General features: G+C 35.1%; 1 protein-coding gene across 4 annotated transcripts in view; it reads left to right on the top strand.

Annotated features, from left to right (window-relative positions):
• Positions 1-17,235, top strand: part of scaper (S-phase cyclin A-associated protein in the ER) — a 144,677-nt gene that overhangs the window by 38,680 nt on the left and 88,762 nt on the right. For all 4 annotated transcript variants that reach the window (XM_048158228.1, XM_048158230.1, XM_048158231.1 and 1 more), the window contains 7 exons: positions 215-326; positions 668-808; positions 964-1,119; positions 1,190-1,332; positions 3,139-3,220; positions 3,308-3,460; positions 7,655-7,762. In XM_048158228.1, coding sequence (XP_048014185.1) covers positions 215-326; positions 668-808; positions 964-1,119; positions 1,190-1,332; positions 3,139-3,220; positions 3,308-3,460; positions 7,655-7,762 — 895 coding nt within the window. The remainder of the gene's footprint in view (positions 1-214; positions 327-667; positions 809-963; positions 1,120-1,189; positions 1,333-3,138; positions 3,221-3,307; positions 3,461-7,654; positions 7,763-17,235) is intronic.

The following is a 17,235-nucleotide window of genomic DNA, read 5'->3' as shown; positions in this document are numbered from 1 at the left end:
CATTCAGTTAATTTTTTTTTTTTTTTATATCAATTTTAATGCTTTCGTCTGCCACAATAGCGTAACGTCTTTGAATAAATGCAAATGATTTATCTTCATTTGAGGGCATTTCTTGGATAGTAAATGGATATTTGTTATTTTAGTAGCGATTAACCTGCATATCATGTGAAAATGTATTGACAACATTAAAACTGGTTTCGCTGTTTGTTGTCAGAACCATTGCGGAGTCGAAGAAGAAACATGAAGAGAAGCAACTTAAAGCCCAGCAGCTCCGAGCCAAACTAAGAGAGGAGAAGACCCACAAGCTGCAGAAACTCATGGAAAGAGTATGTTTTTCCCTTTAACACCTGTAGACACAGCTTATTTGGTCTCTCCTAGCCTGCCTCGGCCTCGGCCACAGGGGAAAATCCTATTCGCACAGATGTTGAAAGAATCACTTAACAGCCATTTTAGTCGTTCAGGGTGATTCACTCCTGGTGAGACTCATAAAAGTGATGTTGGTAAGAATATGTTTGTTTTTGTTCTTCATCGTTCTTGTCGGAGGAGTGAGATCTAAGACAATATCGCATGTTGATATATCTGCACTTGAAATGGACGTGTTATTCACACTCCTGACAAGTTCGACTTCTTCAAGTCGGGTTTTGATATTTTCGTTTGTTTGTCACAGGAGAAGGAGGTGAGGAAGTGGAAAGAGGAGCTGTTGGATCAGAGGAGAAGGATGATGGAGGAGAAGCTGCTTCATGCTGAATTCAAACGAGAGCTTCAACTCCAGGCCATCGTGAAGAAAGCACAGGAAGAAGAGGCGAAGGTCAGAAGTTCTCCAACCTAAGAGGCTGAAACTGATATTTTTTATTTTTTCAAGTGTGAAACCCTAATGATATCACTATTCCTATTGCGCAAACTTGGATATTTTCTTCAGAATGTAGTTCAGTAGGAATATTTTTATGTTGCCGATTCGTGTAGGTGAATGAGATCGCATTCATCAACACTCTGGAAGCCCAGAACAAGAGGCACGATGTTCTGGCTAAACTAAACGAATACGAACAACGGCTAAATGAGCTGCAGGAGGAACGCCAGCGGAGGCAGGAAGAAAAACAAGCCAGGGATGAAGCTGTTCAGGTATAGAACTTTTTTTTTTTTTTTACCCCTTTTTTTTTTGCTTTAAATGTGTAACTGTGATCTTTATCAGGAGCGTAAGCGGGTATTGGAGGCGGAGAGACAGGCACGTGTGGAGGAGCTTCTGATGAAGAGACGGGAACAAGAGGCTAGAATCGAGCAGCAGCGGCAGGAGAAAGAGAGGGCGAGGGAAGACGCAGCACGAGAGAGAGCCAGGTCAGCATCATGTCCTGCCAAACAGACCAAATCCCTGATTCAGCAAAACACAAGGGCAATGCAAAAAACCCAAGGGAATAGGCTTTGAGAGTCTGCCTGATTTAGGGAATGATTTAATGTGTAACCCTTAACCAAAATTTATACTAACATTCAAAAGTTTGGATTCAGTGAAGCAAAGGCACATTACATTTTTTCAAAAGTGACAGTAAATACATTTTTTGTTGTTGTTGTTTCAAATAATCAATGCAACTACATAAATTTATCCACTAACTGTTCAGAAATGTCCAGTTTCATTCTAAAAGTTGTAACTTCTTCCTGAGTCTCTCCATCAGTGTCCGACTCCGGTTTGAACAATGTAAGGCTGAACACCATTACTGACAAACGTCATTTTGGCTGCGTGAGATTTTCCGGCTTTGTTGTTGTTGAGCAACCAAAGCGCGAGCTGTTAAAGCTCCGCCCTCTGCTGGAAAGCGGAGGAAGCAGCAGCTCATTTGTGTTTAAAGGGACACACACAAAAACGGAACTCAACCAGGCCTCACCCTTTATTTTTTTGCGTATGCCTTGGGCTGGAAATATTTAAATAAAAAATATTGTGACGTGTTTGTTCCTGGAAGAAAACTCAATATTACAATAAAGACATTTTAGGGATCAGGGCATTTCGAATCAGTGGTTCGGAGCGCGTATCAAACTGCCAAAGTCACATAATTTCAGTTAATGAGGCTTCGTTACGTCATAAGTGTTTTGAAATTTCAATAGTTCACCACTGGGGGGCGTGACTTTGGCAGTTTGATATGCGCTCCGAACCACTGATTCAAAACAAAAGCTTCGAAGCTTCACGAAGCAGTGTTTTGAAATCGCCCATCACTAGATATTGTTTAATAAAGTCGTTATTTTGTTTTTTTGGCGCACAAAAAGTATTCTCGTCGCTTCATAACATTCAAGTTGAACCACTGTAGTCACATGAACTGTTTTAAATACGTCTTTAGTAGCTTTCAGGGCATTGAAAGTGTAAATTATCTTGCTGTCAATGGAGGTCCTCACTGAGCCATTGGACTTTATCAAAAATATCTTAAAGGAACACTCCACTTTTTTTCGAAAATAGGCTCATTTTCCAACTACCGTTTTCGAATCCATTCAGCCGATCTCCAGGTCTGGCGGTACCACTTTTAGCATAGCTTAGCATAGTTCATTGAATCTGATTATAATAATATAATCAAGGAACTTTGCTGCCGTACCATGGGTGCAGCAGGCGCAATGATATTACACAGCGTCTCTCACAAATATCTCCATGGTTGCAAGGCACGCTCCCTGTGCAAGCTGGGGGTCACAGGTGCTGCGTAATATCATTGCGCCTGCTGCACCCATGGTACGGCAGCAAAGTTCCTTGATTATTACGCCGGAATGAGAGTATAGTTCCTAGCCATATCGGCCTAGAAAATCGCAACTTTTCATTTTCCGTCGGTCTTAGTACACGATGTAACTACAGAAGAGTCAAGTTTTATATAGGCAAAATATCGAAACTCTTTGGTCATTTTTGAGCGAGATGCTAACGGTCTAATCAGATTCAATGAACTATGCTAAGCTATGCTAAAAGTGGTACCGCCAGACCCGGAGATCGGCTGAATGGATTCGAAAATGGTAAAACTCAACTGTTTAACTCTAAACAAAAAAAAAAAAGTGGAGTGTTCCTTTAATTTGTGTTCCGAAGATGAACGAAGGTCTTACAGGTGTGGAACGACATGAGGGTGAGTACATGACAGAATTTTCATTTTTGGGTGAACTAACCCTTTAATACACACACTGCAGGGACCGTGAGGAGCGTTTGGCTGCTCTCAGTGCTGCTCAGCAGGAGGCCATGGAGGAACTACAGAAGAAAATTCAGATGAAGGTAAACTAAGTAATCTAATTCCTGACACCATTTTCCGAAAACCCTGTATCTTGGACAGTACTGCTAGCATGTTGAACATGTTTTCAGCATGACGAGAGCAGCCGCAGACACATGGAGCAGATCGAGCAGAGGAAAGAGAAGGCCGCCGAGCTGAGCAGCGGAAGACACGCCAACACGGACTACGCCCCCAAACTCACCCCTTATGAACGGAAGAAGCAATGCTCACTATGTAACGTTGTGGTAGGTACTGGGTTTCTCTGTGATCACTTTGTTTAGTATTAATATTTTTAGGACCGTCGACTTGGAATACTGTCCCAGGAACATTTGGGGCGCGAGTGCAACGATTCCTACAAGGATGGACAGTCTGTCTTTGTTGCTTTGCCAGGCAGAGTACATAAAATCGCAGACTAGAAGGTGATTCAGAGGATTTTCATAGAGAATGCATGTAAATGAGAATTTAACTGCATTAATTAAACATGAACTCTAGGCGGAGATTAATAGCTGGGCGTGATTATGCTTTTCAAGCGACAGGCAACAAATCTTTGAGTGGCCGCATTTATCTCTGACGCTCCCAGCTTTTACTGCAACTGGGGCCAGACACCTTGGAGCTTCAAACTGACATCAGATTAAGCGCTGGGGAGAATGAAATCTTGTTAAAAATGTCAGATGACCTTGGCCAGGCTCTGACACCAGAGATCATCTTTAGGTCAGCGGGAAGCACTCTAGCTAATGACATTATACACAGACTGTCCTGTGTGGGCTCAACTCCAGGACTCAAAGGAGACAAACAACACAAGCATCCGGATACTGTTGTCCTCACCTGCCATTGGAAAAACTTTCTTACTTTTCAGTTAATTCTGCTAAATTTTTCACTTGGGTCGCTTTCATGCAAAGCCACTTTCAGTGAGAAAGGAAAGAGAAAGGAAAATTTGTGTTGTTTCAAACCTGTGTGAATTTCTTTCTTATACAGAACACAAAAAAGATTTTTTTTAAATTACCATTCAGTTCGCATAGATTAATTTCTCCCTACCTTTGTTCTTTTTGCTGTTTGAAAGTTTTAGACCCCATTGACTTTCATAATATGGACAAAACCCTCAAAAAAAATTGTATTTTTTTTCCCACAGAAGAAAGTTGTAAATGTTTTTAAATGAGTAAATGATTTTTAGGTGAACTTCCTTTTAAGTGTTTTAATCATGGGCACAATAGTGATGGTTTCTTTTAGTTCAACTTTTTTGAGGTTTGAACCCACAACCTTTTAGGTTATTGGAAAATTTCACCTCAAAATGAAAATTGTCATTTACTCAACCTCTTATTATTGCAAATCTGTATGATGTTTATCTTCTATGGAATGCAAAAAAGGTAGAAAAATCTTTCCATTTAGCTTGTGAATGGAAAGTTGATCACCTTTTCTAGGGTTTGAACCCACAACCTTTTCGGTTATCTGAAAAGTTCACTGATTTTCAAACTACCTTTATGTCATTTTTGGGTCTCATTAGTCAAAAATGGGTTCATAATATAGACAAAACCAAAACATTCTTCAAAATATCAACTATTCCTTTAACTGTCTTGATCAAATGCACAAAACTGATCACCTTTTCTGGGGTTTGAACCCACAACCTTTTCGGTTATTTGAAAAGTTCACTCAAAAATGAAAATTGTCATTTACTCAACCACATATCATTGCAAACCTGATGTTTATCTTCTACGGAATACAAAAAAGGTTGAAAAATCTTTCCATTCAGCTTGTGTAGATTGATTTCACACTACATTTATGTCATTTTTGGTCCCATTAGTCAAAAATGGGTTCATAATATGGACAAAACCGAAACATTCTTCAAAATATCATCTGTTTTGTTCCATAGGAAAGGTCACACAGGTTTTTAACAATATGAAAGTGAATTGTTTTTTGGTGAACTATTCCTTTAACTGTCTTGATCAAATGCACAAAACTGATCACCTTTTCTAGGGTTTGAACCCACAACCTTTTCGGTTATCTGAAAAGTTCATCTCAAAATGAGAATTGTCATCATTTACTCAACCTCATATCATTGCAAACCTGATGTTTATCTTCTACAGAATACAAAAAAGGTTGAAAAATCTTTCCATTCAGCACGTGTAGATTGATTTCACACTACATTTATGTCATTTTTGGTCCCATTAGTCAAAAATGGGTTCATAATATGGACAAAACCAAAACATTCTTCAAAATATCATCTGTTTTGTTCCAGAGGAAAGGTCACACAGGTTTTTAACAATATGTAAGTGAATTGTTTTTTGGTGAACTATTCCTTTAACTGTCTTGATCAAATGCACAAAACTGATCACCTTTTCTGGGGTTTGAACCCACAACCTTTTCGGTTATCTGAAAAGTTCATCTCAAAATGAGAATTGTCATTTACTCAACCTCATATCATTGCAAACCTGATGTTTATCTTCTATGGAATACAAAAAAGGTAGAAAAATCTTTCCATTTAGCTTGTGAATGGAAAGTTGATCACCTTTTCTAGGGTTTGAACCCACAACCTTTTCAGTTATTTGAAAAGTTCACTCAAAAATGAAAATTGTCATTTACTTAACCTCATATCATTACAAACCTGATGTTTATCTTCTACGCAATACAAAAAAGGTAGAAAAATCTTTCCATTCAGCACGTGTAGATTGATTTCACACTACATTTATGTCATTTTTGGTCCCATTAGTCAAAAATGGGTTCATAATATGGACAAAACCAAAACATTCTTCAAAATATCATCTGTTTTGTTCCAGAGGAAAGGTCACACAGGTTTTTAACAATATGTAAGTGAATTGTTTTTTGGTGAACTATTCCTTTAACTGTCTTGATCAAATGCACAAAACTGATCACCTTTTCTGGGGTTTGAACCCACAACCTTTTCGGTTATCTGAAAAGTTCATCTCAAAATGAGAATTGTCATTTACTCAACCTCATATCATTGCAAACCTGATGTTTATCTTCTATGGAATACAAAAAAGGTAGAAAAATCTTTCCATTTAGCTTGTGAATGGAAAGTTGATCACCTTTTCTAGGGTTTGAACCCACAACCTTTTCAGTTATTTGAAAAGTTCACTCAAAAATGAAAATTGTCATTTACTTAACCTCATATCATTACAAACCTGATGTTTATCTTCTACGCAATACAAAAAAGGTAGAAAAATCTTTCCATTCAGCACGTGTAGATTGATTTCACACTACATTTATGTCATTTTTGGTCCCATTAGTCAAAAATGGGTTCATAATATGGACAAAACCGAAACATTCTTCAAAATATCATCTGTTTTGTTCCATAGGAAAGGTCACACAGGTTTTTAACAATATGAAAGTGAATTGTTTTTTGGTGAACTATTCCTTTAACTGTATTGATCAAATGCACAAAACTGATCACCTTTTCTAGGGTTTGAACCCACAACCTTTTCGGTTATCTGAAAAGTTCATCTCAAAATGAGAATTGTCATTTACTCAACCTCATATCATTGCAAACCTGATGTTTATCTTCTACAGAATACAAAAAAGGTAGAAAAAGCTCAATCTAAAAATCTCAAACTATTAGCCAATATTAGCCAATTAGTCCCATTAGCCAATAATGGGTTTATAATATGGACAAAACCAAAAAAATCTTCAAAATATATTTTGTTCCACAGAGAAAGTCATAAAGGTTTTTCAACAATGTGAAAGTGAGTAAAAGATTATTTTATTTTATTTTATTATAATTATTATTTTTTGGTAACCCTTCAACTGCTTTGATCAAATGCAAATGGGGTTTGAAACCACAACCTTTTCGGTTATCTGAAAAGTTTTATTTACTCACGCTCATGTAGTTCAAAACCCTTTTTTTTTTTTCTAGTGTGGAACACAAAAAGAGAATTTTGATGGTGGTAGTTCAAGATGGGGTTTGAACAGTCAACCTTTTGCTTACAAGCTCAGATCTTTCAGCACTAGGCTACACCACCCTGGTTTCTCATGGTGAACAGAACCATTACATGAATAATGGAGACATTCAATGGAGTAGGAGTCTTATATGCTTTTCACATGACCTCTTGAGTTTTCAGGACAGGTGAGCTGCTCTACAAACTCAAGAGGTGATATTCGAGCTGGTAAAAACAGTGCTTGGGGCGCCAACGCATTCAAAACTAAGGTGTCAAAGCTCTTTGGTCATTTTAGTTATCAGTTATTCATCAGTGTTTTCTGATTTTCTAGCTCTTATGAGATGTGTCTGTCAGCTCTGCAGATGTCTGTCAGGATCAAGGGATCATATTTAGCTTTAAAGGGTTGGAACATATGTCTTGACACCTGAGAACTGTCACTCCATGAATGATGCCAAAACGTATTGTGTGGTAGATTGGTATGTTTCAGGCCCATGGCTGTATATTTGGCAAATCGCCTCACATGATCTCCGGCCTCTGTGTTTGTGTTTGCAGATCACCTCTGAGGTCCACCTGTTCAGTCACATTAAGGGTAAGAGGCACCAGCAGGCAGTGCGGGACAGCAGCAGCATTCAAGGGCGGGAGCTGTCGGACGAGGAGGTGGTGAGTTTCCCCCACTAAAAAACACTGAAGGAACATGGTTTCCCATAGGAGTTCATAGTGAAACTGCAGAGAGTTTGTGAGATTTTGATGTACATTTTAATAAATATGTAATAAAAATTAAATAATAAAATGTCAAACTGAGTTAGATATTTTAAAAATTAAAAAAGTAAACTATTTTAAATAAATATAAAAAAATTTAATTTATTATGAATATAAAATAATTACATTATTTATATATATATATATATATATATATATATATATATATATATATATATATATATATATATATATATATATATATATATATATATATATATATATATATATATATATATATATAAATAAATACAAAATAAATTTATAAATTACATGTACATTTTAATAAATATGTAATAAAAATTATATAAAATGGCAAATTAAGTTGGATATTTTCAAAATTAAAAAGTAAACTTTTAAATAAATATAAAAATAATTCTGTTTATTATATAAAAAAAAAAAAAAAAAATATATATATATATATATATATATATATATATATATATATATATATATATATATACATAAATAAATACAATATACATACATAAATATATATATATATATATATATATATATATATATATATATATATATATATATATATATATATATATATATATATATAATTATGTATATATATATATACATATACATAATTATGTGTATATATATACATACACATAATTATGTATATATATATATATATATATATATAATTATGTATACATAATTATTACAAATTAAAAGTATAAATTACATGTACATTTTAATTTATATATAATAAAATTTAAATAATAAAATGTCAGTTAAAATCAGTTAGATAAATAAAAAATTAAAGTAAACTATTTTAAATAATTATATTTATATATAATATAATATATATATGTATATGTATATGTGTGTGTGTGTATATATAAAATGGCAAATTGAGTTAGATATTTTCAAAATTAAAAAGTAAACTTAAATAAATATAAAAATTCCATTATTATTTAATATATATATATATATATATATATATATAAAATAATATATTTTTTATATTTAATAAAATAATTTAATTATATTAAATAAAATAAATACAATAAATAAATCTTTATTATATTAAATAAAAATATAATAAAAATAAATATTTTATTTTTAATAAAAATAAATTGTAATTTATAAATTACAAATTAAATGTTTAAATTACATGTACATTTTATATATATAATAAAACTTAAATAATAAAATGTCAAAATGAGTTAGATATATTAAAAATTAAAGTAATCCATTTTAAATAAATATAAAAATATTTTTTTTTAACAATAATTCTGGATTGAATAGGCTTATTTTTCACTATTTTCATTTTTCCCCCCAAAATGTCAGTATTTTTTTTTTAATAAAAAAATTAAATTATTATAAATTATACCAATAATTATTATATATTTGTAAAATAAAAACTGAAATATAGGCCCAACACTTAATTCTAATCTTGTATACAAATATGAATCGCTACATTTATTATTCATTATATTTATTAAAAAGGTTAAAACATTACTTAAAAATGTATTTACTTCATGTAAATAATTTCACTCTTGCTCATGTTTCTCTCCAACACACAAACAGCACACACACATTCAACTTCATTTTTAGGGTATACTTTTAATTTTATGATTTTGCACATCATTTTTCATATCTGTAAAGGTTGATAGGATCAACACCAACTTTCCCATATTTCCCCTGGTTTGTGGGACCATAAAAGGCTACGAACGAATCAACACTAATAGTGTTTGTGTATATGGCGTGGGGTGAGATCACCCTGCCTTGTCTCTGGGCTTGACAGAGTGCCTCTCCCCTGAACGCGGCTCGTTAAATGCGGGATCTCTCACCGCAATATGAGATTGGCTTTCACACTGGGCTTCTTTGTACGGCTGACAACTGTTGGTGCTATATGTCGCACCTTTGGCCCCTGGACCTCCTTCATTCGAACCTTTTTTTTTCAGAAAGTAATATTTAAACCCCCAGTGCTACCTCTAAATCATTAGCCTTGGCCGCAGCCAACTATTTCTCTGCCTGACAGTGTGATAAACACACAGTCAAGCCACCGCGGCACGTCTTACAACCGTGCAACGCGTGTCAGGTGCAGCTGACTTAATGAGGCCTGTCTGAATTGTGGAGCTTGATGTATTTAATTGAATTAACTGTTCACATGGAACTAGTTTTTAAACAGCGTTCATTTGGTTTACGTAAAAAAGGAAACCGTTTACCTGTGATTTATACGACGCAATCTGTAACAGTCAGCGAAATTAGCTAAATTGGAAACTTCAGGGTGTCTGAACTGTAAATTTGTCCTAGAGTTCATTACTGTGTCCTTGGCTCTTATTGGAAAAGAACACACTACTTTTTCTTCAATAGGAGTTTATAAGCAATATATGTCAAAATGTGCAATTTTTGGTAATTCGTTCGCAGTTGCTGCATTTTAAGGAAACCTGGCCACAGGACTTGTTTGGATAGTCTTGCCATGGACGCCCCGGTGCTCCTTATTTATGTCTCTGCTCATTTTGGTGTGCAGTATTTCATTCACGCAACCGCCAACTATTTTCCAGTCGGCACTTCCATAATTCTTGCCGTTATGAAAGATTTTTAATTAAAACTAAGATGGTTGGCTGAACCGTGCAGAGGTCACAACGTAGTTTTTCAGCGGAAGTGGGTCCAGAGCCTCCGTCTGTCCTCGTATTTAGTCATATTTCGCTATTTAAAAGACTCTGGAGTTAAATTGAAAATACAGCGATTATCAACAGCAATGGATCAGTGTGGCTGCGAGACACTTGGATTGCCTCTTGCACTCTATATTATCCTTTATTGGTTGTCATCTGTTCTGGTTTAATGTGATATATCGCCGCTCTAGGCCCCTTGTGTTTGACACATTGGAGCTTTATTTATTCTCAACCTTTGACGCCAGATCAAGAAACACAGCTGAATGTTGAGTTATTCCAGCTAAAATATCACACAGTTTTTCAGTCGTGGCCTAGTGGTTGGCACACAAGTGCTCATGGATTTAATTCCAGACTTGTGTTGTATATTTTATATATAAATATATTCTGCGTGTGTGTATGTATATAAATATATGTGTGTGTGTATATATATATATATATATATATATATATATATATATATATATATATATATGTATATATATGTATATATATATATATATATATATATATATATATATATATATATATATATATATATATATATATATATATATATATATATATATATATATATATATATGGGTCATTGACAAATAAGGTTTTTAAAAGTGTAAAAAAACCTAATGAAGATATAATTAATTTTGAAGTGTTATTAAGTGTTAACAATGAGATTATGTGGTTTTTATAATCAATTAACACCTCTTTTGTCATTTTTTTACAAGATGAACAAAATTTGTCACCAAAAAAGTCATTCAGTTTTACCAAATGACACTTTTGGTTTTACCAAATAACGATATTTTCAAACAATGCTAACAGTCTGATCTCTAAAAGGGCAAAAGGACTATCAAACATTTTATATTTAGTACAATTTTTTAAAAATATTACAACATTTTCCATGTTTTATAGCGGTTGTACCGAATGACCTGATGTTTCGGGACATGAACAAGTGAAAACATTAATTTTGCAAATAGTTAAAAGAGAGTTAGTAACTTTGCTTCATGACCATGTGGTCCTTTGCAGGTGTCTGAATGATGTCACATCCTGTCACATGATATTGACCGCATGACTTGATCCAAAATGGTCCTTTTATATTGGTTACTCCAAATGACATCAATGAAATTCATTTTTCCGGACATTCTTTCTCATAACAAAGCAACGACTTCTACACATAATTTTAATACCATTTTACACTATGTTGATATACAATGATATAAAATCATCCCAGAATAAAAAATATATACATTTATTACATTTTAAGATATTTTAATCACTAATGAAATGGCTGTATTGGTCTTTGGACGGTTAAACCGAATGACATTTTGACACTTATAAAGGTATTTTAAAGATTTTAAAGTAAAAGGGATCTAGTTGTTCTACCTTACATACTTTGGTTGTCATATCTTTGCTTTTTATTATTATTAAGGCCTTTGGACAAAAAAATGACCTGTCACATCTTTGACATTCTATATATATAATATATATATATATATATATATATATATATATATATATATATATATATATATATATATATATATATATATATATATATATATATATATATAGGAACGGACAAAAACACACAATTATGTCAAATTCCCGTTATTGGCGAGTATCCTTGTAAGCAGAGTCTTAAGTTAGTTAAAAGTGTAAAAATGAATGTAGAGTTGGGAGGAAATAGGATGTGTGTCAGATCCGCGCCATCAGGTCTTAAAGTGACAGCAGCCTAATAAACCTGCTGTTGATTAATGTTAATCAAAGAACAAAAGACAAAGAGAAAATCACTCGCTGCTCTTGGCTAAATCATTTTGTAGATTTAATAAGGATTAGTCTATATTCAATTTATAATTTTTGCTGTGAAGACTGTGCAGTGTTTATTAACTGCACAGATACAGGCTTTCCTGAAAATCTTAAAGCACTGTTTACAAGGTACATGGGTCAAAAACAACGAAAACAATAACTTTTTTGTGCATTTTGGCAGGGCAAACTGGGCCGACTGGGCCAATAGGGGAAAAAACTTAGCGTTAAGCCCTGATATATAGTAAAGGAACAGCTAAATGTGACATTTATTACAGTGGGTTTATGTGAAGATTGTTTCAAGTTCACTTAAATTAAAAGCCGTTATATTTTTTAAAGCCTATTAAATGTTAAAAATGTTAGCTTTCAATAATGTAATGTTGAATGGCTATAATTAATGGCTAAAACTGAGGGGGGAAAGTCCATATAGACATAGAGACATTGGTATCAGTGATACTGTCCTTCATTCAGTGCTTAGTAAAAAGATGCCATTAAACAAACATTTAAAATAAACTGTCTTTATTTTGTTTCTACATTAATTTGGAGATTCAATATGTAACTATTACAGTATAAAAATATATTAATAGTTGCGATTAAACACGATTAATTCCTTCAGTGTTGTAATTAACACAAGTTACAGTAACACTCCCTTTAAAACAAGGACGTCTTGTCAAATGATGCGTCCAAGGTTAAAATGTAATCCTGCAAGGGATGTATAAGTCAAGTTTTTTTTGTTCGGGCCGTTGGTTAGTTACCTTATACCTTCTGTCTTTACATTGTACCTGAATGACAAACAGCTGTCTGTTTCACATTGGGGGAAAGCCATTTTTTGCCGGCTCTTTTGTGTCGCACAAAAGAGTGGAGGATGGGACATGTATCAGTGTGACAGTGAGCGCTTCATCATGGCCCCTGAGCATCGGCAGAGGTGTGATGTTTTGAGTTGTCTCTCATTACACCCCACAGACAGCACTGTGGTTTTTTTGGGTGTTCTAGCCCACGGGCTGGTCTCTCTCACTTTTTATATCTCTCAAGTCTCCTATTATCACCATGTGCAAGCGGACACCAGTCCATCACCTGTCCATCGAATTTGATAGGTCGTCATATGCCACATTGTCCTTTTTCTAGAGCATAAATTTTTTATGTAGTTTGTCATTCTAAAGAAAACATCACTATTTATATTGCTGATGGTTAAAGTTTGGGTTTTCTAAATGCTAATATTCATTGAATATTCCATATTCGTAAATGCAGGAACACACCAAGCCGACGGTCGGCCATCGGGCAGTTTTTCTTTGTCGGCCAAGTTTTCTCAGTGTGTTCTGAAGTTGGTCCTCGTCTGCTTGTCGAATCGGCGTCGGAGCTCGTCGGTCCGTCGGGCCATCTGATCATTCTGATTTGCTGTTCAGCTACTGCCACCTGCTGGTCCGGACAGACATTTCATCTTACGCAGGTGCAGAACGGACGTGCTATTTGGTCGTCGGCTGTCGAGTGTCGATTTGGTGTGTCAGGCCAACTTTGGACACAGACGCTGCCGACGTGAGCCAACCCTGTAGTCTGCTTTCGTCGCCACTAGTTCGTCGCCGTCGGCTTGGTGTGTTCCTGCCTTAAGCACAGGAAAATCTCCAGAGTTAAATCAACTCTGCTCAGAGAACATATGGTCCCTCTCTACAAAGAGTTAAAATAACACTGAAGCAGAGTTAAAGTTAAAGAGATAATATGCTGTTTGTGGAGTTGTTTATTCAGATCTTGAGAGATTTAATGTCTTTTATCTTCAGTTGAACTCTAAGGCTGTGGCTGAAGGTCATTTGTAGTTATCGTGTTTCTCTTCAGTGATTCTGCTTGTTAACAGCAGGTGTTCATCACTAATGCTCAATCATAACTTAATCACTTAATTATCTCATTAACTTTAACTCTGCTTTAGTGTTACTTTAACACTATAAAGAGAGGGACCATATGTTTTCTGAGCAGAGTTGATTTAACTCTGGGTATTTTTGCTGTGAGGAAAGACCCAAATCATTTAGAAAATCAAAATATGAGAGAACTTTGTACATTTAAAAACTTTTCCTGTAAATCCAGAGCAGTGCTGTTATGACATGATTTTCTCTTAAAATATATATTTTTAATTAAAGGATTATCTCACTTCAGAATTAAAATTTCCAGATAATTTTCTCACTCCCATGTCATCCAAGATGTTTATGTCTTTCTTCAGTCGAAAAGAAATTAATTGAGGAAAACATTCCAGGATTTTTCTCCATATAGTGGACTTCAACAGTTACCAACAGGATGAAGGTCCAAATGGCAGTTTCAATGCAGTCTCTACACGATTCCAGCTGAGGAATAAGGGTCTTTTCTAGCGAAACTATTGATCATTTTATAAAAAAAAAAAATGAAATGCATTTAACCACAAATGCTCATCTTGCACTAGCTCTGCTATCCGCCACTCATTACATAATCACATTGGAAAGGTCACGCATGACGTAGGCGGAAGTACCGATCCAATGTCTACCAAGCGAACATGTAAAGTCAAACAGCCTTTACAAAATAAGGTAAAACAACGATGTAGGGCAATTATGAAGTTGGAGGAGAACATTAGATGGAGTTTTTCACCCTGCCGCAGGACTTCCGCATACGACAGGCGTGACCTTTCCAACGTGATTACATAATGCGTGGCACATCACAGAGCTAGTGCAAGATGAGTATATACATTTTTATTTATTTTTTTGTAGAAAATGACCAATCGTTTCGCTAGATAAGACCCTTTTTCCTTGGCTGGGATTGGTAGAGCCCTTTGAAGCTGCACTGAAACTGCAATTTGAACCTTCAACCCATTGGTAACTGTTGAAGTCCACTATATGGAGAAAAATCCTGGAATGTTTTCCTCAAAAACCTTAATTTCTTTTCGACTGAAGAAAGAAAGACATAAACATCTTGGATGACATGGGGGTGAGTAAATTATCAGGAAATTTTAATTCTGAGGTGAACTAATCCTTTAAGTCTCAGACTTTTGAAGCCATTGACTATTGCCGTAATGGTTTACCGTACTTTGGTTCACTTGCACATTATGAGCTTAGCTCCAGCCCTGGTCTTCTCACAGATCTGTTTTTGTGGTGCTCCCCTCTCCTCCAAACCCCTCTTTATAATCTCAAGATGGTGCACGTCTTTGAGGTGTTATAGAAACAATCCCATTAAGTGAACGGCAGGCGAAGTAGATCGCCTTTCAGAGAGATTACTCAACAGATGCCTCTCTGGCCACAGGGAGGCAATGGTTATGACTGCAGGGCTCGACTCCTGTTCCCGAGGGACACTGGTGAGATGCCCCCTCAAGCACACACGCACCATCACTCATCCATTTGAAACACTATATGATGCAAATGTACAGATTTCAACCGGAGGTCCGTATGGCAATTTGTCACATTTGTCTCAAACTAATTCATTAAGGACAGGTGTCAAGCATTCGAGGCTGTGTTGCTCTGTGGTCGTTAAAACTTTGTTATTGTTCGCTTCGTTATTGTTCAAACTTAATGGACCCTGTGAAGAGCTGTTGGATGAAACGGAGAGCTGATGTTTGTGCAAATGTTTAGTTCTCTCCACCTCCTTATTAGTTATTTACTCCTCCTTATTGAGTACATAACTCGTCCCTCACCGTTGACCCTAGACATGAATGATGCCAATCTGACATGGACGATAAAACAGGTTAAAAGTCCCATAGTTCACCCAAAAATGAGAATTCTGTCTTTTACTCACCCTCAATGTCATTCTAAACCTAAGATTTTTTTATGTGGAACAAAGATATTTTGAAGAAAGTTGGGGCCAAATCAATGTTGGACCCCATTGACTTTCATTTCATAGAAGGTCATACAGGAATGACATGAGGGTGAGTAAATGATGACAGAAATTCAAGTATGTTTACATACACCATTGTAATCAATCTACTGTGGGTTTTGAAGCATTAAATACATGTTATATGTGTGTCTTTTGAAGCAAACGCACAACACCAAGGCCATCTGATTAATGTATAAATGTTGGACAAAGCCAAGCAGCAATTGCATTATCTGTTAAGGTGTGGTCACATTTACCGTGGTTCTGTGAATTTTCACAGACAAAATTCAGTGGGAATTGCCCAATCAGGGAATTACTCACTTAGATTTCATAACAGGTTCAAGTTGGTCACGAATGTTAATTTTTACAGCAGATTTTGATTTATTCATAGTCTCTTGACTAAAATGCCATTTAGTTTTAGTCATATTTTAGTCATCTGAATTGTTTTACGCTTAGACTAGTTTTAGTTGACTAAATCTACAGTAGATATAGTAGATTAATCCTTATTAAAGCTATTAAAGAGCAGTGAGTGATTGTCTTTTGTTGTTTGTTTGATTAATATTAAAGGTGCCCTAGAATTAAATATTGAATTTATATTGGCATAGTTGAATAACGAGTTCAGTACATGGAAATGACATACACTGAGTTTCAAACTCCATTGTTTCCTCCTTCTTATATAAATTTCATTTGTTCAAAAGACCTCTGAAGAACAGGCGAATCTCAACATAACACCGACTGTTACGTAACAGTCGGGATTATTAATATGTACGCCCCCAATATTTGCATATGCCAGCTCATGTTCAAGGCATTTCACAAGGGCAGAACGTCTGGATCTGCACAGCTGAATCATCAGACAGGTAAGCAAGCAAGAACAATAGCGAAAAATGGCAGATGGAGCAATAATAACTGACATGATCCATGATATCATGATATTTTTAGTGATATTTGTCAATTGTTAGCATGTTGCTAATGTACTGTTAAATGTGGTTAAAGTTGCCATAGTTTCTTACTGTATTCACGGAGACAAGAGAGCCGTCGCTATTTTCATTTTTAAAAACTTGCAGTCTGTATAATTCATAAACACAACTTCATTCTTTATAAATCTCTCCAACAGTGTGTAAT

This window comes from Megalobrama amblycephala, linkage group LG15 (genome assembly GCF_018812025.1).
Source record: "Megalobrama amblycephala isolate DHTTF-2021 linkage group LG15, ASM1881202v1, whole genome shotgun sequence".
In the NCBI taxonomy this organism is placed as follows: domain Eukaryota; kingdom Metazoa; phylum Chordata; class Actinopteri; order Cypriniformes; family Xenocyprididae; genus Megalobrama; species Megalobrama amblycephala.
Note: the sequence above shows the minus strand (reverse complement) of the source record. Positions and strands in the feature narration are given on the sequence as shown.